The sequence below is a fragment of the Periplaneta americana genome, chromosome 4, assembly GCF_040183065.1.
Source record: "Periplaneta americana isolate PAMFEO1 chromosome 4, P.americana_PAMFEO1_priV1, whole genome shotgun sequence".
Taxonomy (NCBI): domain Eukaryota; kingdom Metazoa; phylum Arthropoda; class Insecta; order Blattodea; family Blattidae; genus Periplaneta; species Periplaneta americana.
Window position 1 is genome coordinate 162,435,104 of NC_091120.1, and position 25,611 is coordinate 162,460,714.

The 25,611-nt window shown below is 34.8% G+C and overlaps 1 protein-coding gene across 2 annotated transcripts in view; it reads left to right on the forward strand.

The window, feature by feature from the left end:
* Positions 1–25,611, forward strand: part of LOC138698379 (glutamate receptor ionotropic, kainate 2-like) — a 1,224,444-nt gene that overhangs the window by 10,351 nt on the left and 1,188,482 nt on the right. For both annotated transcript variants that reach the window (XM_069824251.1, XM_069824250.1), the window contains exon 2: positions 870–1,167. In XM_069824251.1, coding sequence (XP_069680352.1) covers positions 1,092–1,167 — 76 coding nt within the window. In that variant the 5' untranslated portion in view covers positions 870–1,091. The remainder of the gene's footprint in view (positions 1–869; positions 1,168–25,611) is intronic.

Consider the following 25,611-nt stretch of genomic DNA (forward strand, 5'->3'; position numbering starts at 1 on the left):
ATTTGTTACTGTTTCTCCAAAATATTTGAACTTCTCCACCTCTTCAAAAGATAAATTTCCAATTTTTATATTTCCATTTCGTACAGTATTCTCGCCACGAGACATAATCATATACTTTGTCTTTTCAGGATTTACTTCCAAATCTATCTCTTTACTTGCTTCCAGTAAAATTCCCGTGTTTTCCCTAATCGTTATCAAAACATACTCTTAGGTAAAATTAATACAAAATTAAATGATTAAATTTCCGCCACACTGTAAATGTGTTTTTAGTCAGGTAGTGCCTTATTCATAGACATTTTTAGCGCGGGCTTCCGGTGGATGATCAGCGAACTAACGTTTTTCGTATTCATAAACCAGTGTTAGCGATATGATATGAATCCTGTACAAGTAACGAGTCGATAGCCGGAGTTAGTTAACACGCTCGTAGCGCTGGCTAGCGAAATGTCTATGAATAGCACCCTTAATTATGTACCTTATTACACAAATGAAGCGTATTTCGAAGAAATGACAAGGGAATATTTTTTTCAGCTTATTCTTCGCGTTGAAATCTTACCACTCATACCTCTGAATACCCAATAGTTCCACCATAAATGGGAGTCAAACTTCAGACACAAATTATTTTTTCGGCTAAACCGTTATTCGAATACCAAAATGATATTTGAATTTTAGGTCGCTTTAAACCTAAAGATTCGGTTCTTAATATTAATGCACCCTTATAACCAGATAAATTTATTCGGTTGAATTCTGAAACGAAATGTATGAAACAATATGCATTAAAGCCATGCCATTGACGTATGATAAAAGGCGGCTACTGTACTATATTATCATGATTTACATATGATTGATCTGATTTCTAAAATTCGTTACAGGTGATTGAGTCGCTGCGCGGTGGGTGAAGTGGAACATCCACGCTGGCGAGACAAGTTTTGTGTACAAAGAACTGGCGCCGAAAGATGGCGACGAACTGCGAGTGGAAGGCGGAAGTAGCCGAAGACTGCCGACGTGAGATCTCGGCGTCGCGGAGCGTCGTGGCGCGAGCGTGAGCGGTGAGTCGCATCCCGCGCGTCATGTGAGCAACATGTGCGACCAACATGGCGCGCCCGTTCGCCGTCGTCTGCTACATCCTCCTGTCCGGCGCCGCCGCCCTGCCGCCAGTCGTCAAGATCGGTGAGTGCCCGCCGCCGACCACGTGGCGTCACATATGCCATCACATGTCTCTAGAAACCTATGCTGTGTCGTCATGTTACAGTCGAATATCTTCGCCACTTCCCTAGAAACCTATGTTGATAGGCAGTTTTATTTGCCACGAAGACTTATCACGTCGTTAGACTAATACATCACTAGACAACATAATTTTTGTCACTTTATTAAGCGGTTTCAACAGTCACTTTAACTAGTAAGTTCAGTAAAAAGTAATTTTGATTTGTCAGTTAGGAATAATCATTCGCTTAGTTAGGCAGTTACCGTTGTTGGGTGATATACTACTAGATTCATACTTGGGATACTTACTTTCAAATTTACTAGAGGACATCAGCTGGTTCATTACTAGACAGTTTACTTTGTCAACTTGCTAACTAATTTTAGTCGGCAAATTATCTGTCACGTTCCTAGAAACTTCGAGTGAAGTATATCAATTGTAGATTTCCAGATAGAACTGTATGTGAAAATATGGAATATTATGTCATATTGCAAAGAAGAACCATCTCTTAAGATATTCTGTTGTATTGCTAAAGAAACATTTATCACCTTTTAAGGTACAATCATCTGTCACGTTAACTAGGAAGTTTAGAAGTTACAAAGAAATTTTGATTTGTCAATTAGGAAAAATCATTCGCTCTGCTAGGCAGTGATATTAATACTAGATTCATACTAATGATATTTACTTGCAAATTTACTAGAGAAAATCAGCTATTGCATTACTAGACAGTTCACGTTGTCAACTTGCTAATTAATTGTAGTCATGAAATCATCAAACGGAAATATCTGTCACATTGTTAGAAACTTTAAGTGAATGATCTTATTTTATAAGTTTTCTAGATACAATCGCCTGTGTGAATGTGGAATATTATGCAAGATTGTAAAGAAGAACCATGTCTTATGATGATATTCTGGTGTATTTGTCACCTTATAAAGTGCAATAGTCTTTCACGTTAACTAAGAAGTTTAATTAAAAAAGTATTTAATTTGTAGGATGAATCTTTCGCTTTGTTAGGTAGATACGGCTGCTGAGGAATATCAGTACATACTTACTGAAAATTCACTGGAGAAAATCAGCTGTTATATTACTAGAGAATTTACGTTGTCATATTGTGAATTAATTTTGTTGTCAGATTATCATCAAACAATATCTCCCACGTTGTTGAAAACTTTGAGTGAAGAATTGTAAGGTTTCCAGAGAGAATGTCCTGTGATATTGCTAGATACTTGAGTAAATTTGAAATATCATGTCAGATTGGAAAGAAGAACCATTTTTATGATGCTGTTGTCTTCTAACGAGCAACATTTGTGAACCTGCTGAATACAATCATCTGTCACTTCAACTAGAAACTTCAGTTACAATGGAATATTGATTTGTCAGTTAGGAAGATTATTCGTATTTTTAGGCAGCTACTGTGGCTGAGCGATATTATTAGTAGATTCATTCTTACTGAGTGTAGACACTTGCAAATTAATCAGAGAAAATCAGCCGTTTCCTTAGTAGACAGCATACGCTGTTGTGAATCAATTTTAATCGTCAGATTATCAACTAGAAATATTTGACGCGTTGTTATGAAGAATCGTTTTTAAGGTTTCCAGAGAGTGTGTCCTGTGATGTTGCTAGACACTCGAGTTAAAAATTAAAATAAAATTTTGTACAAAGAAACTAAGAAATAAACAACATATTTTTAGCTTCAAAATACTGGACAATTAAAGAGATGATATTTATGAATAGTTCATTCTCTATTTTTAATATTCTTTCACCCTTAAAACTGAATAAAAGAGGTACTTTACAAAAAAAATTCAAATTTGTGTAACTCCAAAAATATTGAGAATAGGACCCACGTCTATATGACATTTTGTGCTCAGAATGTCTTCATAAATAAGCTCCGTAAGTGCGATAACTCCTCGTGAATCACCCTGTATTAATAATGAGTTTGTTTTAAAATTAAGGGGAGTTACGTCACATTCCTAGTCAGTTTATCCGTTCACTTCACATATAAATTAAATTTAAAAGTTAAGGAGAAGCATCTGTCACATCCAGGTGAGTTTATACTGTTATGTGACTAACGGACTTCTGTGGGAAAGTTACTGGGCAATTTATTCTGTCGTTTTACTGAGGAAGTTTAGTTCTGAGCTTTTTTCGGTTACCAGTTACAAGTATCTTTCGTGATGGCAGACACGCATGTTGCGAAAGAACACTAGTTATCATGTTACTGCAAGTTTACGTACAGTGGATTTTATTAGAGTTTCATTGAAGGGAATTATCTGTTACGTTTCTAAGCGTTACTGGTACGGAAATTCAGTTGGCAGATTACTATGAAGAATCAACTGCCAAGTGTTCAGAAGATTAATTCTATAATTTTTACTTTTCGACTTGCCAGGAAGAATCATTTTCAATGTTTATAAAAAACTGAATTAATAAGGATAGAAATCACGAAATTCGCCAAAACGTGTCCCTGAAATTTTTTGTGCAACTGACTGGAAATTATAACATTTTACCTACTGAAGCAATGACATCAATTATATTGTAATTTAATTATTATTTGGAAAATTATAATTAAACCATATTATGCCTGACCAGCAGCTCTAAGTGTGGAAATGTCAGTTTCGTGACGTGTCCCTGACTACATCTTCTAAAGCATTTTTAATGCCGTTCAGTAAATAAAAGAGTGAAACACAATATTTGACAGGATTAAATGTTAGCATATCCTGTAATTTATTAGCTTATTACAAAAGATAGTCTTTAATTGTTTTTAATGCTCTAAATATTATTTAAATCAGTTCCTAATAGTTAATGTCAGTTCTGTGACACATACTACAAGCGATAAAAGTATCCACAGGATGACAGCAAGAGTCTAGAACAGCTTTTCAGTTGTTTGGTGTGGGCCACAGTATGTAGTGAAAGGGTGCTTTGTAATTTTTATATTAGAGAAAGAAAAACGTATGTAACTGTTTTCCGGTAAGTACACTTATTACCTGACAGTCCTGAGATAGTTAAATTCTGTAAAATATGTAAAATGTGTTATGTAGATTTATGTTGACGGTGAGATATGAGGATGTGTATATTCAACGTAATCTCAAACCCAGTAATCAATATGAAATTTAAGGGATAACAAATTGACGTCACAAAACTGATATTTTAGTGGATATTATTATATAATTTGTAGAATAAAATAAAATAATATTTTAAATAATCGTCGCCAAATATGTAACACTGACCTACACATTAATAATATTGTCTAGAAATGATAAAATAAATAAATACGTAATTTAAAATATCTGTGAAACGTATCTTATTTTGTCAGATTTTGTGAATTTTAGCCATGTCATGGAACGATACAAAGAAGATTAATTTTTGCGTTTACTTATGTTGCCAAATAGTATGTTATCAACTTTTTACACTGTTACTGAAGAAGTTTTGCTTGTGGTTTTACTGGAGAGAGTCGTCTGTTGCTTTACTAGGCAGAATAAGTGTCATGTGATAAAATAATTGTAGTTTAAGGTTTAACCAGAGTGACCAGTCAATATTAAGCCTTGGTTTTTCTGAACCGACGCATGCGAGTTGTGAGGCCCGCCTCTCACAAATCCGGACTATACGAGAGATAGTGAGTGGTTTCTATAACTGCGAGGTTCACAGACCTCGCACCTTGCACTATCTTTTGTGTAGTCCAGATTTATGCGAGGCAGGCCTCGCAACTCGCATGCGCCGGTTAAGAAAAATCAAGGCTTTACGAGTCATTTTGTGCTGTGATTACACTAAGGAACTTTAGTTCGTAGGAAATGTCAACGGCCACGTAACTGGGCAGTATATTCTGTAAATTTTGTGAGGAATTTTAACTTTCTGGTTGTCATTTCACGTTACTAGGCACTTACATTGTTAAATATTTCTGGCAGACGCTTATTTATTAAGGATTTGTACTTCTAAAATTAATAGAATGAATTGGCGGCTACATAAGCATTTTTTCCTTCGTATTACTAGTATAATTGAGACAGGGAAATCAAACTCCCCTAATTACAATAAACCAAATTTTACAGGAGAGAGAAACAACTTATCTGTTTTACTAACTTTAAATATTATATATTTACCTATTAATATTGTGTAAAATTACTCTCATCAATTAAATACTTCAAAACCTAAATTTTTTCGTTATATTACGCTACAATTTGAAATAAACACTGCTGGTGTTACGAGTTTTCTGACTTCCACAGTGTATGAATTAAGAAAAGTGAATAAATATAAGCCATATGAAAAAAAAGATAAGCATATCATAATACCCTTATGAAACTTTGGAATATACGAGAAAATGGAAGTTTATTATTAAGATTAACATTGCTACATTTTTAAAAATTTCAAATAAGTTATATGAGACAGAAGATCAGACATTACCATAAAGCACATCAAAATACACAAAAAAAACCATAAATAATATTAAAATAATAACACAGTCTGATTCATGTTACAAATTCTGTTTTTCCTCTCACTCTCATGTTCTTCTTGTGCTTCTGTCCAAAAACAGAGTTTCATAATACATCCTACTTTCCTCGGAAATAAACCATTACATTTTGCAAGTACTTTTACTTTCTTCTTTCAATGGCAATGCTGAAATGTACTTTATGCTCGACCATGCCGAAATGTAGTAATTATACACCTGGTAGCAGTCCTTTAATGCATGTCATTAAAGTACACCTATTCATTAAAGTTCAGGTTTTCGATTATTCTCGGATATGCAATCGAAAGACAACGAGGGAAACGTCACGGAGGCTGGAAACCCAATACTGTCGCAGAAGGTTATGTTCTGTTACTATAATAATTAGCGTTAATTGTAAATAATATTCAAATAAATTCAATTTGTCATCTCGTTTTTCAATTCTAAATCAATTTCCAGGTTATATCAAAATTAGTTCATGTTATTCTCTAGATTATAACAAGGTCAATGACATTATTCTTCCTCGGAAAAAATCAATACTTTCGCGTCTGCGCACATATCACAATTTACGAGCTATGCACAAGGTCACTTCCACTCTTCAGTCAGATGCGAATAAAATGAATACTTCTGAATAATTTCAAGTTAGAAATATGGTCGAGCATAAAAAGTCGTATGAAACTTGCCTATAATGGTAATTAAGACGTTCGTATGAAAATTATGAAACTCGCTTGCTCTCGTTTCATAAACATACTCTCGACTTAATTACTATCATTATAGGCTCGTTGCATAATGTACTATTAGTTGACTGGGGAATGATGGATCTCTATTGGGTTTCTGGAAATTAAATCGACTCCGTATTGTGCCTTTCATAGACTTACTTGCATGGATTTTATATAGCTTTGTGAGATTCTGAATACCGTATCGTATCACTTTACTCACCTGATTGAGCGATAATGTTGCCACCTACCGGGAAATTAAGCTTGGAATACAAAAACTCTCTTATTCCATGGAGTAAGTGGAGTTCTGACTTCCACGAGTTTTAAAATAGCCCAGAAGCAGATGAATGTCGAAATTAGTCTATTCTTGCCTTCCACGCATACGTTACAAACTAAAAAGCACTATTTAGCCCATAACTCAATTTTGTAAAAATTGGAGTTACTGGGTTTTTGATCTCCTTGTCTCAATTCATTTGTCACTTTGTGAAACACAATCAGCTGTTACGTTGATAGATTATATTTTATTTAAGAATGCTAATTTAATATTTATCCTCGTGCTGGTAGAAGTGAAATTATTGGTTTGTAACAATTTATTCAAGTAAGTCTGTATGTATGCCAGATCAGCCATAATTCGTCAACAAAGTAATTGTATCAAAGTGAGTGAAAACTGCTTTTGTATCGTAATAACATAAGTAAAAGCTGTTTTAAATGTCATTTATTATTTTATTTTAGTAGGTTATTTTACGACGCTTCATCAACATCTGAGGTTATTTAGCGTCTGAATGAGATGAAGGTGATAATGCCGGTGAAATGAGTCCGGGGTCCAACACCGAAAGTTAGCCAGCATTTGCTCATATTGGGTTGAGGGAAAACCCCGGAAAAAACCTCAACCAGGTAACTTGCCCAGACCGGGAATCGAACCCGGTCCACCTGGTTTCGCGGCCAGACGCGCTGTTACTCCACAGGTGTGGACTGTTTTAAATGTCATATATGAATGAACGTATTTATAAATAAATATATAAGGCATATAATAAATATATAAATTGCACTTTTTCAGGCACACTGATTTGTTGATGCTTTCAGGAACGTTAATGGACGTCACCCTCTCCACAAGTCTCATATTATTGTAATGTTAATTATTTAAGCACACTTGATAGTACTAATGTACAAAAATTGTAAAAAAAGCACTTCTTCAATTCAGATTCCTTTCAGTTATTAGTCCTCTTCTCTGCGATAGTTCTGTAAAAATATAGGCTATGTATTTCTTTCCTTCCTTTCCCCTTTTTGTTCTCTTTATGAGCCGATGAATTTATTATCATAGCCTTTTTATTGTGAGTTTTATTTAATATTCGTATTTCTTTTCCTTTTTATTATTATTTTATTACATTCCATTTTGTTATATTCTTCCGTACGTATTCCATATTAACCATTTGTACTAAATGAGTTGCTTTTACTATATTCCAATGTATTTTACTTTCTTTTTTTCTATTATGGTATTATTTTCATGTTGTTTAGTGTCGATTTTACCAAGCTATTATTATTATTATTATTATTATTATTATTATTATTATTATTTTTTTTTTTGTAATATGTTAGTAACTTTTTGTTAAATTTTAACTGCTTGTATACTTTGTGACATGGTAGAATGTAAGAGAAGGGCCTATGGCCTTAACTCTGCCAGTATAAATAAATAAATAATAATAATGATAATAGTAATTATTATTATTATTAAATAAGTAAATAAATAAGAAAATAATAAGTAAATAAAGTAAATAAGAAAATCAGTAAATGAGTAAATAAGTAAATGAATGAATGAAACGAATGAATCATTGACTAATTAATCATTGAATAAATGAATAAGTAATTAAATAAGTAAATAAATGTGTAGTTTATATATAAATTTTTTATTAATTCATTAAAAACACATTACGTAATTCAATGTGAGACCAAACCATTTAGAGAGAGCAAGCTTTTCTATTAAAGATAATTTTATTATATTTTTCAACCTAACTAAGGAGAATTGTCATTAGACATCGGATGTTTAGGAAAATGCCTATTTTATTGAATGTTCACATTTAAGTAAATATACACGAATCATGAGAAATGAAGCATTGTGATAAAGTTTGATCTTGCTTTTTTATGTCGTTAATGCTTTTTTGCTCTTATATGTAGGCCTACTTTTTGTCTTTTTCTTTATATGATTACTCACTCAACAATACTGCATTTATTTCTGCGTTCGAAACTAAAGAAATTGCAGTTCTTATCGTTGCCATAGATATGGGACACACTGTTGCAATGCAGCATTGTTGTTTTGCTTACTCCGGAATCGATCTTGTCTTCCTGACTCCAGCACTGTGTTGAGATTCTCTGAAACTTTTAGTGGACAATGACATTGTTTAGCAGGTTTTCAGTCATGAGCCAACTATTTCATTTTATCACCAAACAGCCTTTCTGATTAGGGTAATTAAATTACAATTATATTGCAAGTACACTATTCCATCATGTTTAATTTTCACTTCTGATTACGTTATGTATATTTCGCAGTTACAAATCAACGGTCATTCACAGCCACGTAGTAGACAATACTAAGAAATAGAAGTTGGTGCAGAGCAGGGCTTAATATGATCACTTAGGAGACAAAACAAACGAAGAGGAAAGTCATTGGTCTCTTGTGCAATCCATACGTAACTTTGTACTGATTTATGTGCTGGTTATCACAAATGGTGCTTAATTATCAGATTGTAAACGATTATACATTCTATTTTACGTTCCAATATTATATTTAACTGTGTGTGTCTTAAACCCTGACATAGAACACCAATTTTACGGACAGGTATTTACATCAGCGGTGAGCAAACTGGGTATCGTGATTACATCGTGTAATCAAAGACATTCATACTGGTAAGGGGAGTTTCCTGTACATTGCTCTCTGCCTCGCTCACGTACTGAAGGTAAGCAGTGTCGGTACCATGTCGCTCTACAAACCCTCTGTCTATACGAGCAGGAACAGAAGGTTTCGTACAGAATGGGAAGAGGAATTTATTCGCTGTTCTGTAGGAGAAAATGTAATATGTTGCTTTGCTCAAGCGACATTACAGAGCATTATGCTGAATACAAAGGCATAATAGGTGGTATTATTATTATTATTATTATTATTATTATTATTATTATTATTATTATTATTATTAGGAAAATATTTGGGGCTAAGCGGGATGAAGTTACAGGAGAATGGAGAAAGTTACCCAACGCAGAACTGCACGGATTGTATTCTTCACCAGACATAATTAGGAACATTAAATCCAGACGTTTGAGATGGGCAGGACATGTAGCACGTATGGGTGAATCCAGAAATGCATATAGAGTGTTAGTTGGGAGACAGGAGGGAAAAAGACCTTTGGGGAGGCCGAGACGTAGATGGGAGGATAATATTAAAATGGATTTGAGGGACTATGTCTGGAAAGGATATTTTTACAAGCTTCCGAAAACGCAGTTGCATCTACCAATAACGAAAGGAGGTTTACAGCTGACAGCAATAAAAGAGAAAAGTCAGGCCCTTTTGACACGGAATATTCTTCGCGCGAAACACGATGAAAGCGATCCCATGGACAACAAATTCTGGCAAGACCACATTCCACTACTATGCAGTAAAACTACCACCTTACCGCACTCGCTGAAAATGATTTGGGAAATAATAGAGTCATATCCACCAACAACAGTCACGAATGAAAAGAATCAAAACACCAAGACTATCTACACTTACCTCATGAAGAAAGCCGTGCAAACGCCACGTATCGTGGAAAAGTTGCCAAACCAAAAATGGGGAAATATATGGCGCAATTTGCATATGGCAAACATCCCGACTGCATGGAAGACAACAGTATATTGCTATCTCAACCAGATTATACCGACTGAAGAAAAGAGACATCGCCATAATTTAACAGACTCCCCGGCATGCAAAAAGTGTGGGTGGTTAGACACACTGAAACATCGTGTCACAAATTGTGGTGCTGCGAAAACCATATGGGAAGGAGCAACAGCTTTACTAGTAAAAGTATGGCCAGATTCGCAACTACATGATTGGTTCCAAACATTATTGGTATTAGACCCACCAACAAAACAAAACAAATTTGTAACGGTATGGCTTGCTTCAGGATTCCTGCACTACCAGTTGACAAAGTCCTTGCACAAAATGGAAGAATTCCTACATATGTTGAAAGAAGAGGCAGCCAAGTTGGAAATGAAGGACGACAAATCATCCCAAATTTTAAAAGAACTCAAACTATTACAACTGAATAGCTCACTCAATTTAGTTTAATTCAGGAATTACAAACGTGTTCCCCTTGTTGTTTTGTTCTCTAACCATTGCATGCTCGCTCATTGGTAATATTAAACCAACACTGAACAATATTTAGTGTACATTTTACCTCAACTTATATTCAATATTTAAATGTATGTAAATATGTTGTTATTAGTGAAATAAGGAGAATTTTGAGGTAATAGATTAACTTAATTTCAGTTATTCTCAGTTTAAAAAAAATAATGTAAGTTTATAACTTATTCATTCAACATCACAGGTTCTCGTAATGTAGCTATAATGATATGCCAGGAATTACTGTATGATTTTATGTAATTTTAATTTTACAGTTAATAGCATAGAACTTTAATTCTGTTAACTATTGAAACTATATGGTATATTTTGACTATGAAGATGAATTAGAGTGGGGAAAAAAAAAAAAAAAAAAAAAAAAAAAAAAAAAAAAAAAAAAAAGGAGGTGGGATATGATGATAGAGACTGGATTAATCTTGCATAGGATAGGGACCGATGGCGGGCTTATGTGAGGGCGGCAATGAACCTTTGGGTTCCTTAAAAGCCATTTGTAAGTTATTATTATTATTATTATTATTATTATTATTATTATTATTATTATTATTTATCAGCAAGTGTTACCATAATTCTTATATATGTGCCTCAATATATAGGCCTACATCTGCCCTTGAATGATAAAATAATTAGCCTACTACGCTATATCTCCATTTTAATTCCTTTTTATAATCTTTTGATGACTATTATCAGTTACTTACTAGTTATTCATTTAATAATAATAATAATAATAATAATAATAATAATAATAATAGTAATACTAATAACAATAATGATAGCTTTATCAGTAGGAGCAGCAGCAGTAAAATAATAATAATAATAATAATTTATTTATTTATTTTATTTATTTAGAATATTAACGTGCAAAACAACAGCACAAGGCCAATTAAAGTTTAGCACGATACAAAAACAGAACAAAACAACAAATGATGATGAAAATGAATGATAGAAAAATGGCAGTGAGATGAAATACAAACAATATAATAGTCTACATCAATCATACATCAAATAAAAATTATAAAATCATAAATTAGTACAATAAGATAATTGAAATAATGGAATAGTCTACCTTATCAATTGACCAAATGCAAGAGAAAAAAAAAATGGACAAATAATTATTAAAATTGGATCAGTGAGAAAAAAAACTCAGATATACTACACATTAAATGGATCCAAGTTGAATCCATGCAAATTAGCATATTTAATGCATAAATAGAGATAGATGGGTGATAAGTATCCTCTAAAACTAGAGAGTGATCGGCAAGTTTAACTGTACTGTTTTTATCATTAGTAAAAACCAAATCAAGAAGCTTTTTACTCGTAACGGTAGAGTTAATTTGAATTAATCCAAGAAGGCAGGACGAGGAATATAAATCCTTAGCCTTAATTTTAGAGTAATAATGAGTATCATTAAGATTGGAACCAGTTGACCAGTCCATACCAGGAGTATTAAAATCACCAAGGATTACTATTCTAAAATTATGAGTGTCGAGATTTTTTTCAAGAAAATTAAGATAAGATTTTAAGTGAATGTGATCTGTATCAGGAGAGAAATAATGGTTACCTAATAACAGATTAAAACCATCAGTCATTCTAAGTTCAACCCAAACGCATTCACTAATAATTTCTAAGTCAAAACGTCTTTTAGTAAAAGGTAACTGGTTTCTAATCGCTGTTAGGACACCACCACCTCTTTTTTTGTTAGTGTCTTCAAACAGTCTATCTGCACGAAACACAGTATAGTTATTTGGAAATAAATTAGAATTAATAACTGACTCAGATAACCATGTTTCAGTGAGACAGATAATGAGATCATTATTACTCACTATATTCTGAAAAATTTCATCAACTTTAGTATTAAGTCCACGAACATTTTGGTAGAAAATCTCGAGATGATTAATAGAACTGAACATTGAAAATGAGAGCGAGCAAGACTAAGACTAAGAGGCATTTCCCTGAGAATCAACAGAGTTCGAATTAGCAGAATGCGCAAAGTGCTGCTCAGGCTTTAATTTACCATAAAATGGTGCAATTAGGCAACCAGCAGGCCAAACTTCAGGTTTGTTAATGGAATCGAAATCCCTCACATCAACAGTGATATGAAAGGAAGTATATGATTGATATTTGGTTTTTAGTTTAGTTACAACAAGAGATCTTAGCTGAAGTTGATTCTTCAGGGAGTCCTCTATACTGTTTGTGTTGACTTTGGAACTAAATCTCGAAACAAATAGAGATTTAGTTTTAATTCTCTCAGGGGCCATTTCAATGCTACTCATGGCCAATGTTCCAACTTTAGGTTATCTTTTTTTTATATTTTTTGCGAGTAACTAATTGAAATCCATCAGATACGTTGGTAGAAGTTGAGGCATTGGCCTGATTTAGTTCAATATTGTTATGTCTATCATTAGCAGGAGGAGTTGTTGACACAGATTTGCTTGTTGCTGACGCATCAGAATTGCAAGTATGCAAGTTGTCAGCAGCTTTGTTCACAGACACTACCTTGCTATATGATTTCTTAATGGGGTCATTAGACTGACCCATAGAAGAAATACTATGAGATGATTTAGGGGGGCAGCACCCCTTTGATAACATTTCTGCCATTTGAACATTTAGGATAGAATTTTCATTTGCAAGTTCAGCGTAAGACTTCCTAGGGCCCTTAGCTTGCACAGATTCATATTGCATTGATTCAGAAGGGACATTACCCTTATTAGTGAGTACATTAGAATTAGTTTTCACAAAAATTTCTGCCACCTGAATTTTCAGAGCCGCATTTTCGTTCGTAAGTTCTATCATCTCCTTTTGGAGACTCTTCACATATTCCAAAATGTCGCTCACTGTGTCCAGAATGTTCACACTATTTAAACGAACAGTTTCAACCTGGACGGAAAGTGAATCTACTGAAGGCAGGCTCGGTAGGTTGAGATCGCTTGAAGGTGAAACGACTTTTTTTGTAGGTGAGATCACCTTCTTCTCACCTGGAGCAGTAGGACGCACTGGCGTGTTGTCCCCCTGTGTTGATTTCATTGCACTCACACACTTTTTACACTTAAAAGTAGAACTGCCACTCTGCATGTAGATATCATACTTGGCCTCACCAATATTTAGGCAATCGAGATGATAACGAAGACCACAAGGCCCTGCACACTTCAGAAACTTTTGCCTTCCAAAGAAAGGCAAGTTACACACAAGACAGACGTCTTTACTAGGCGCCATATCCAAATTACAACTTCGATGCACCTACTGTACGCTGCAAGTTACGGGAGCTACACACCGAACAGCATGACGGCTCACGACCGAATGATAATAATAATAATAATTTATTTATTTATTTATTTATTATTAATATTTGTGTGCTGAACAACAGCCAGAGGCCAATTATAGTTCAGCACAATACACAAACAGAAGATACAAAGGTGCAAAACAAAAATAAATAATATCTTAAATAACAAAAACATACATGAATAAAATTGAGTACAAACAGTAAAAACTAATAATCAAAACGAAACTAAACCTTAAAAGGATCTAAATTGTGCCCATGCAATTTGGCATATTTTATGCATCTACAGACTGGAGAAAGTGATTTTGAATTTCGGTTATAAAAATTTTTTTGAAATCTTAAACCTTTTGTAGGAATATGAAGGCTGATATTGTTTATGATAGACTCACAATCAATATCACCCTTGATAACTTTGCAAAAAAATTGATAATCAAGATTAAGACGTCTAGCATAAAGGCTACAACAGTTAAAATATTTACAGGTAATATCATAGTTAAAGTCAGTGGAATTGGGTATATATCGAAAAGCATATAAGGAAATAAATTTTCTTTGAATATTTTCCAATTTAACCGAATCAGTTGAAGTAATGGAATTCCAGGCTACAGATGCATATTCAAGTTTAGAGCGAACCAAAGTAAAGTATAGAATTAATAGTGACTTAGGAGTAGAAAAAGAATAGGTTATAGAACTTATTAAACCAAGCATTCTTATTGAATGATTATAAATATATTGAACATGATCGTGAAAGTATAATTTAGAATCGAGTAGTACACCAAGATCTTTTATAGAATTTTTCCTAATAATACAGGCGTTATTAAGAGAATAATTAAATTTTATGGAAGTAGTTTTTCGAGAGTACGAAATGACGAAAGTTTTTGTTTCATTAATTTTCATTCCATTAATGTCAGACCAAAGTTCAATGGAGTTAATATCATTTTGAAGAGTTTGGCAATCGGCAGAACTATTTATTGAGCGAAAGATTTTGAGATCATCAGCAAATAACAGGTAGTTTGAACTTATTCTTTTACATATGTCATCAATAAATAATAAAAATAATAGAGGGCCCAATGTAGATCCTTGGGGAACTCCACATAAACAATTAAATGGGTCCGAGAGAGAATCACCAAGACGAACACAACATTGTCTATTAGTTAAATAGTTTTCAAACCAGCTCACGTAGTTAGAAGAGAGACCAAAGTTTTTTAATTTATTTATCAGAATATTGTGAGGTACAACATCAAACGCTTTGCTAAAGTCGATATAAATTGAGTCAATTTGACCTTGGGTTTCAACAACAGGCATAACAAGATTAAGGTAGGATACTAAGTTTGTAGTTGTTGATTTACCTTTAGTAAAACCATGTTGTGCTGAATTAATTTTATTCTTAACATAAAATGAAACATGTTTGTGGATTATTTTTTCAAAAATTTTTGAGAAATTGTTTAATATTGAAATAGGTCTATAATTGGAAACAACATTTTTTTTACCATTCTTAAAGATAGGAATAACGGATGCTTCTTTCCAAAGCATAGGGTATGTACCGGTTAATAAACTTAAATTAAATATAAAGGTTAAAACGGGTATTAGAATATTAGAACATCCCTTAATAATAAAATTAGGAATGCCATCAGTGCCCTTTGATTTATAGGTTTAAGCTTTTTTATGGCTAATGAAACGTCTTCAACTGTAATTTTAGGTAAGGATAAGAAGTCAGTAGAATTATACTCCAACAAACAGAGATTAGAATTAGGCTGTTTTTGAATCGATTTGAATTGATTAGCAAATGCATTAGGAATTTCATGCTGATCAGTAATGTGAATCCCATTTATTAATAATTCGGTGGGATAATTATTGGATTTACGAAAAGATTCTACGTATTTCAAAAATTATTAGGTTCATTCTTCAAATTTTCATCAATGGATTGTAACCATTTAAATTTGTCAGATTTAATCATAGCTTTAACTTGTTTTCTGTAATTGGAAAAAATTTGATAATGGTGATCAGTTTTGAATTTCTTAAAATTTCTATGTGCTTTGTTCTTTTTCCTAATAAGTATACGCAAGGTATTTGAAAACCATTTAGGATAGTGCGATTTTTTTACGAAAGTGACAGGAACAGCAAGAGAAATAGCTTTGTTCATAATCTGGGATAACGCGTTAGCAGCAACGTTAACATCAGTAGTTTGATATATGGAATTCCAATCATGATTGTATAGAGAGGAATAGAGTTTCAAGTAATCACCTTGAGAATAATTTATGAAGGTACTAGATTGGCAGTGATCAGGTAGCGACAAATACACTTCAAGATTAAGGAAGATAGATGGATGATAAGAATCCTCCAAAACTAGAGAATGATTGGCTAGTTTTACTGTACTATTAATAATATTAGTAAAGATAAGATCAAGTAGATTTTTACTTGAGACAGTAAAATTAATTTGGTTTAATCCCAGAAGGCAAGACGAGGAATATAAATCACTGGACTTAATTTTAGAGTAGTAATGCATATCATTAAGATTAAAACGAGTTGACCAATCCATACCAGGATAATAATAGTAATAATAATAATAATAATAATAATAATAATAATAATAATAATAATAATAATAATAATATAGAGAAACTGATTGAATATTACGTGCTAGTGTAGTTATGAAGTGAGCTTTTAATAGTGATTACACGCCTGTAATCACTGCCGTTCGAGTTTTGGTCACCGCTGATTTACATTTTGCATCAAAGAGAACTGAAATCAGCCTTCAGTCATCGTTGTAAAGAGAAAGATGGCATAAATAAAATGTAAGGAAGCCAGCCAGCTGTATAGTGCCGAACGAAATAACTCGTTCTCCTAAGCCTTCCAACGAAGGAGTGTTTTATAAAAGCGTAATGATCAAGGTGGCTGAAATGATTTCACCAATGAAAGTTGTTAATTAATTTTGAAAAACTGCGCATTTCTCGATTAAATATCCAGAAGGGAATTCAGGAAATTTCAGATTGTGTTCATTGAGGAATATTTTTAAAAAGCAAAAAAATTGTATATATTTTTTATTGGTTCTTGATGACAATAGTGACATTACTGATACAGCAAAGCTTGCGATTTTTATTCGCGGGGTTGATGAAGAACTCAATGTTAGTGCACGAACCACCACTGATTGTAGTTTTCATGCCAAGTACCTCTCCCCCGTCTCCTTACCTCTTAGATTGTCTCTCGCGTGTAATCACTGCCGTTCGAGTTTTGGTCACCGCTGATTTACATTTTGCATCAAATCTAGAAAAAAAATAAATAAATTCACACACAACTTTGTTCACAACATCCGACTAATTAATTATCGAACCATAATAATTCAGTTATAAATAATTATAGATTCATAGGTCTTTGTAACTGATATCACTTTAGTTGCATGAACATAATTTTTCGATGTAATGAAATCTTTGTTATTAAATACAGAATGTTTCAAAGTTAGAGAAATTATTTTTAATTGCTAAAGCACAATTTTTTAACGTAATACCGAGTGAAATGCATACTGTGTAATTGAATAAGTGCTCCCAAAAACGGCCAACCATCATTTTGTAATAATGGAGAGAATTTGAATTTTGTGTCTAGTATTCTTTACAACATTTCAATGTATTTTCCTAATTAATTTTTGAATACATCTTCTTAAAATTGAGCTGTTAAGTAACATAGTATGATGTCAGAATCGTGTGTTGCAGTTCATTTTCTTTTCTCACTGTCTGGAATAAATTAATATACTTTGATTTTTATAAGATTCCTGTCATTTGCAAAAGGGTCATTACATCAAGACTTTTTTCTAGGATAGTGCGTGAAGTGAGCATTGTGTGCGTGAAGTAATGACACCAGTGCGTGAAGTAATTATTTGTGGATGTCGAAGAAAAAGCATTGTATGGTACAAATTCGTGAAGTTGTATTTTTACAATCGTGTATTTGAGGAACTCGGAAAGCCTTGTTTCTCAAATCTACATTCCTGTCAAAATACTACCCACTTCACGAACTTGTATCATTGTAGCATTTTGGGAACCTTTCCAGACGCCAATTCTCTGGAGAAATTTTCTTTATTTGAATGCCTGAAAGCAAGACAAGGGGAAGTACGAAGCCCCGTAGAATGAAGATCAAAACTCCACTCACGGCAAGAATCGAACCACGGACCGTTTCGTTGAAAAACACACGCACTATGTACAGAGATTTGACAGACAATAAATTCAACCTATTATGTTATATTCTCATATTTCTTATAAATGATAGTCATAAAATGTATTCTTTATACATCCGTTGATTTTGAGAAATGCACACTGTTCAAGACTTTTTAAAATCATTGTATGTAGTGTTTTCTTGACAGTCCGGAACAAATACTTAAATACCGATACATTTTGTTCACATTTTTGAACCCTATAAGGCAAAATGATTTCTATTGTGAGGTAAATTATCTGTTTGTCAGTCAACTGTGCATGTTTAAGATCCTGTCTAGCTTCCGTCAAGAATCTTGTGCTAAAAATGGAAGCTCAACGATCAACGGAGATGGAAACTCCAAAGCCAATGCAGTTGGTGATTTCGGCCATCAAGGATCTACGAGAGCCCAACGGTCCTACTCCGAAGAAGATAGCGAAGTATATCATGTCGCGCTATCCCACTGATGCCAGCAACCTGCAGCTGCAGGTAAACACCGCCTTGAAACGAGGAGTGACCTGGGGAATCCTGAGGACCGACCGGGGCCGCTACCAACTCGAGGACCTGGACGACGAGTCACAGCACATGAGGTCACACAGACGTCGCCGCCGCTCTCCTTCTGGACGCAGGCACAGGAGGGGAGGACGCCGTGGAAGCTCTAGACTCAGAAGACGTCGCCGCTCTAGTTCCGGACGCAGACGCAGGAGCGTCGACGACACAGCTCTCCCATCGTCGGCGAAGACACACTCGCCGCAGGGGGGACCTGCCTCTCAGGAAAGTAAAAAAGACTCCAAATAGAAGAGGGCGTCAGCAGCGGAACTGAGTCGGCCAGAGAAGAAGTTGTGCTTGGATGTTGACTGCGCAACTAGCATCTTTTGAAAAAAAATTAAACACATTGTACCAAATTTCCTGATCCAATAAACTCTGATTTTATTTTATCTGTCATTTTATTTTATACTCCATGTACCTCTCAATGTAGAAATTAACTTAGTATATTAGGTTTGTAAGCAATACTAGTGAGATTTAGGAATATGAGGGAGAATTAGAGAAGTAATCCTGAGTAATTTAAGAAAGAAAAAATAAGTTGACAGTAGAAAGGAGTGTGCCATATGAAATAAGATATAGACACAAAAGGCGGCAAGAAAGAAAGGCTATTTTACAAAAATATATGAAGACAGACTGAAAGTAAATGAAAAGTATTGCGACCTAGAGTTTTGTAAAGATAATTATAACCATATGGAATTTGGGATAAATAAAAACACGTTATGACAATTTAACGGCAGAGCAGTGAACGCGAAGAAATGGCGAGATCAACAAAAACTAGAATAATGGCGGCAGAAAACCACAAACAACTGGAAAGCAAAGCAGACGAGGAGAAAAATGTGTGAAGTGATGCAAAGGTAAATCAAAGTTCAACGTAAGGAGAAACGAAGAGGATGACGAATAGAAGGGTGTAGTCTATTGCAGACGTCAACTGCAAAATAAGTAGAAATTAACTTAGTATATTATTAGGTTTGTAGGCAATACTAGTGAGATTTACTAATATGAGGGAGAATTAGAGAAGTAATCCTGAGTAATTTAAGAAAGAAAAAATAAGTTGACAGTAGAAAGGAGTATGCCATATGAAATAAGATATAGACACAAGTTACTACTTCCATTCATGAAGGTGGCAAGAAATAAGAGCCATTTTACCAAATATATGAAGACAAACTGAAAGTAAATGGAAAGTAAAAAACATGTTAGGACAACTAAACCGGTAGAGCAGTGAACACGAAAAATTGACGAGATCGACAAAAACTAGAATGATGACGGCATAAAACCACAAACAGCCGGAAAGGAAGGCAGACAAAGAGAAGAAAAATGTGTGAAGTGGTGCAAAGGTAAATCAAAGTGCAACGAGAAATGAAGAGGATGACGATTAGAAGGGTGTAGGCTATTGCAGACGTCATCTGCGAAACAAGTAGAAATGAACTTAGTATATTATTAGCAGACATCGAGATTTTGGACCCGATAGAATAAGTTTATTACGTCCGTACTATAGGCAGCTTTTTCATTGTGTTGGAGTCGGCAGAAGAAGAGACATGTGTACATAAACCAAGTTCAGTCCAGTCTGCCGGTACTGTACAGTGACGTTCCAAAAAAAGGCAACTAATTTATCAAACATTAAAATAAAATGATTGTTAGAGGAGAAAAATTCTATAGGACCAAAATTTAATCTTTACATAGATTAAAATAAAAAATCTATCATGCGAAATTTTCAAAATTAATATGCATTTCCTTTCGGCTTCTGTCATAAGCACAAGTGCAATACTTACTCAACATACATAATAATTCTGCACAGCATACACAACTTATGAAGTACAGTACATGGCACTGTCACAATGTAGCCTACTACAACACACATTCTGAAGGTCTCAAAACTAAACTTTCTTCGGTAGTCGGCAAGACAAAGTTTATATTGGGAGAAGCTCCGCTCTACATCACATGATGTAATGGATTTATTTTAGTAGGTTATTTTACGACGCTTTATCAACATCTTACGTGATTTAGCGTGCGAATGAGATGAAGATGATAATGCCAGTGAAATGAGTCCGGGGTCCAGCACCGAAAGTTATCCAGCATTTGTTCATATTGGATTGAGGGGAAAAGCCCGGAAAAAACCTCAACCAGGTAACTTGCCCTGACCGGGAATCGAACCCGGGCCACCTGGTTTCGCGGCTAGACGCGGTAACCGTTACTCCACAGGTGTGGATGATGTAATGAATGCAAAACGAAAAAACACTAAGTCATTGAAATCTATCTTCGCTACCCCAGCAGTGTCCGTAGACTTCTTCCCTGCTAGATGCCTTTTATATCACAGAATACGGCATATATTCTTAGACTAATCACATAGATGTACAGATCAAAACTAGACTACTAGCTATCTTCTGTCCTCTCTTCTAATAAAGTGAACTAGGTGTAAGGGACTGTTTTTATTGTCAGAACAGTACCTCCTCTCCCTGCCTTATGAGTATGACTGAGTAAATAAAGGACATGGGACGACAAGTAGGTTGCTACCATCACTGCCCCCACCCACTACAGTCCAGCTATCCAACTTGAAATCGCGCTGTTGTCATCTATCGGGTCTAAAGTCTCTAAGCCTGATTATTAGGTTTGTAGGCAATACTGGTGAGATTTAGGACAGAATTAGAGGAGTAGGCTAATCCTGAGTAATTTAAGAAAGAACAAACAAGTTGACAGCTGAAAGGTGTATGCCATATGAAATAAGATATAGACGCAAGTTACTACTTCCATTCATGAAGGCGGCAAGAAATAAGGGCCATTTTACAAAAATATATGAAGAAAAACTGAAAGTAAATGGAAAGTCTTACGACCTAGAGTTTTGTCAAGATAATTATAACCGTATGGAATTTTCGATAAGTAAAAACGTATTTCGACAACGAAACCTGTAGAGCAGTGAACGCGAAAAATTGACGAGGTCAACAAAAACTAGAATGATGTTGGCAGAAAACCACAAACAGCTGGAAAGGAAGGCAGACAAGGAGAAGAAAAATGTGGGAAGTGATTCAAAGGTAAATCAAAGTTCAACGTAAGGAGAAATGAAGAGGATGACGAATAGAAGGGTGTAGGCTATTGCAGACAACTACAAAACAAATAGAAATGAACTTAGTATATTATTAAGTTTGTAGGCAATACTGGTGAGATTTAGTAATATTAAGGAGAATTAGAGGAGTAGGGTAATACTAAGTAATTTAAGAAAGAAAAACAAGTTGACAGTAGAAAGGTATGTGCCATATGAAATAAGATATAGACGCAAGTTACTACTTCCATTCATGAAAGCGGCAAGAAATAAGGGACATTTCACAAATATGTATGAAGACAAACTGAAAGTAAATGTAAAGTATTACGACCTAGAGTTTTGTCAAGATAACTATAACCATACGGAATTTGGGATAAATAAAAACATGTTAGGACAGCTAAACGGCAGAGCAGTGAACGCGAAAAAAAAATGACGAGATCAACAAAAACTAGTATGATGACGGCAGAAAACCACGAACAACTGGAAAGGAAGACAGACGAGGAGAAGAAAAATGTGTGAAATGATGCAAAGGTAAATCAAAGTGCAACGTCAGAAGAAATGAAGAGGATGATGAATAGAAGGGTGTAGGCTATTGCAGACGTCAACTACAAAACAAAAGATAGACAAATGGGCCTAGATCAACAGTACTTACTTAGTCCTGAACAATGCTTCCACTTTCATTCCGAGTCTTGTTTCTCAGTTTTCAAAAACATGTAATCTATCAGAGAATCTATAAACATCAATGCCATCAAGATGTCTTGCAACGTCACCGCAGTGAGATCTGTCCCTGGCAGAACCTTCAGTACTACCAGTTGTCGCCATCCCGGCTGCAGCGAGACTGAAACACTTGGCCACGTACTGGGGTTCTGTAAGAAGGGAGAGCTACTGCGTAATAACAGACACCATCGTGCCCGTACAGCAATTGCCAACCTGCTAAGAAACAGAGGATGGGAAGTACATGAGGAGATTCATTGTGTGTCTGAAGATGATTCTCATAGAAGAGTCGATATAATTGCCATCAATAGAAGAACCCAGAAAGCGATGGTCATAGATTCTACGTTTTGCTTTTAACGAGACACAAATCAAGCACTGCAGATAAATGACAAGCGAGCTAAATATGTACCTTGTCTTCCATACCTCAGTGAAAAATATGGCACTTCGCATTACAACTGGGATGTTACAGGCTTACTATTTGGAGCGAGGGGCTGTTTACCAAAATTTACATGTAATATCCTTAAATCCTTTCAAATTCCCTTTTATGAGGTTCAGAAGATCGTAATGGAAATTCTGAAGGCCTCTCTTCAAATTCTACACTATCATCTATATGCTAACACGTAAATTTTTGTTTTAATGTACAAATCGTATCGTTTCATTTCCCTTTATCTTTTATGTTTGTTAATTCCGGATCCCAGTGGTCAACCTCACTTGAGAATGGATGAATTGAAATAAATCTTAGTAGTATGAGAGAACAATCTGTTTCAAATATCCCCATAAGATGAATCTGCAACTGTAAAATCGGGTAAATGCGAAGTCAATAGCATGTATGCGGACACTTTGACCTTTTCCGAGACAGCAGAAATAGCTTAAATCAGCAGACCAGTTGTTTCACATACCGACGTAAATAAACAATGAAGCATCATATGGCGTATGTCTAGTAAAAATCAACTGAAACTTGGTTCATATTATGAAATTATTTATATATCTTTAACCGGATTAATTTAACTCCACAAAGGGACTAAATGTACAGTATAATTGAAGGGTTCAGAACCAATAGTGGGCCAAGCGCCATTTACTCAAGACGTAGAAAACAAGGTTAAAATTAGGTTATTACCGTAATTCAATGGAAACATATAGCAAGTAATATAAAGTATACACATTAAAACTAAATGATATGTGAATCTTCATTAAACTATGGTATTCACTTAACTTTAACACTTGCTTTCTCCATTTTTAATAAATGGCGCTTAGCCCACTATGGCTCTGAACCATTCAATTTATATTATCGGTTTCTATATCCAATTCACTTAACTTGATATTCTGTATGACGTGCTGTTCTTTTTAGTCGATATATTATGCAGGTATTCTGTACACATGAATTTATAGAATATTTTTTATTATCCAAAACCGAGAAATATGATTTATGGTCATCTACGCGACATTAGAATGCCGTTAAATAGGCGACATAAAGTGATAAAAATTAATGATATGATGATTAAATCTCGTACAAGACCTTCGGCACGGACTGCGATGCTCATTTTTATTCTTCATTGAACACGTGTACACACGTCGCACACGACACACAATTCGAAATTTGCTATAGCCATAAAACGCGCTGCATCTTTCTTCAATCTGGCAACCCTGTAAATATTACTCAGCACGTGTCCCTTGTCGCTATGACCTTGGCTGACTGGCTTGTTTGCTCACAGTTATTAAATTCAGAACTCTGATAGTTGAATGTGGATATATTGTGGCCGATATTATAACGTTGTGGTCGTGATCTGATCACATCTGAAAATTGGAAAGTTGTCTGAAACACTGAACACTATTCTCTGCTATTAGAACAGACCAGTATTGATAATATTATGAACGTAGTTAGGAAATTCGTACAAAATCAGTAGATTTCATTTGAGTACAGCGAGGAGTACAGATGTCACCCGCGCCTCGCCCTGCTCTCGCACGCTACAGGCGATACACAATATGTTCACATAAACACAATATATTCTATGAAGCTATGTAGAGCCGTGAATAGTTCGAAGAATATTGTTAATTTATATTAATATTTTAGGTTCTCAACGAAGTGAGCTATTCTGTTATTATTGTATTATTTACGTAATGTTAATATTATTGAAACTGCTGAGCCGTTTATACCCGAACCCACACTCTCTGAAGTCGAAATTTCGATAGTAAATCAGAAAAAAGTACAAGTCTACAGGTATCGATCAAACTCCAGCAGAATTGATAGTGGTCAGGGGATGGGATCTGACTCTGTTAAGACTAGTCCACAATAAACCGGGAACGGAAACGATAACGAGAACGGAAATATTTTTGAAATGAATTTATTTAAATGTGAACATTCACAATTAACGAGAAGCTTTCCAGAGCCCGGGAACGGGAACGAGAAAGTTAATTGTGAATGCTCACATCTGAATACATTTATTTTAACAATATTTCCGTTCTCGTTTTCGGTGTCGTTTCCGTTCCCGGTTTATTGTGGACCAGGCGTAAGGGCTGACATAGGATGACTCACCAGCCAATATGGGATTCACGTATGCCATGTAGGTCACGTTTCGGATTTGAACTATGATCGCATATCCTGGACTCATTATGAAATAAGAAAAGCCTGAAATCCGATAAGGGCAACGGCCTCCTACAGGAGTGTAGGGTGAGCTGAAGGTCTACTACATTTGGGGAGCCAGTCCAAGAGAGCTTACACTATACACTTACGGTCTTACTAATAAAAACTCTATATACAGACGTTTAACTGTCTTATACTTATACAATGAGTGGCTCGTTTATACGTCGTGTGTAAATTCCTTACTAATAATCACTACATACGTCGTGTATAACAGTATAACTGTTACACAGCTACGTCATAGTTTCGTCATTACTTCGTTACGAAAGGTAATATAATATCTGAGGTTCTCTGTTGCATCCGGTAGAGCGCTCTTGTGTGGCGTGTTAAATATCGATAGTACAACTGGCTCTAATCGATTACCACACTACATTTTGGTCAAAGAGTAACAGCAATATTATTCTAATAATTCTATGATCTTTGGTTTGTACTTCTGTGGTTACAAGGTAACCATCATCATAAAATGACAGTCGATACGAACAGCTGTTAGAGGGGCGGC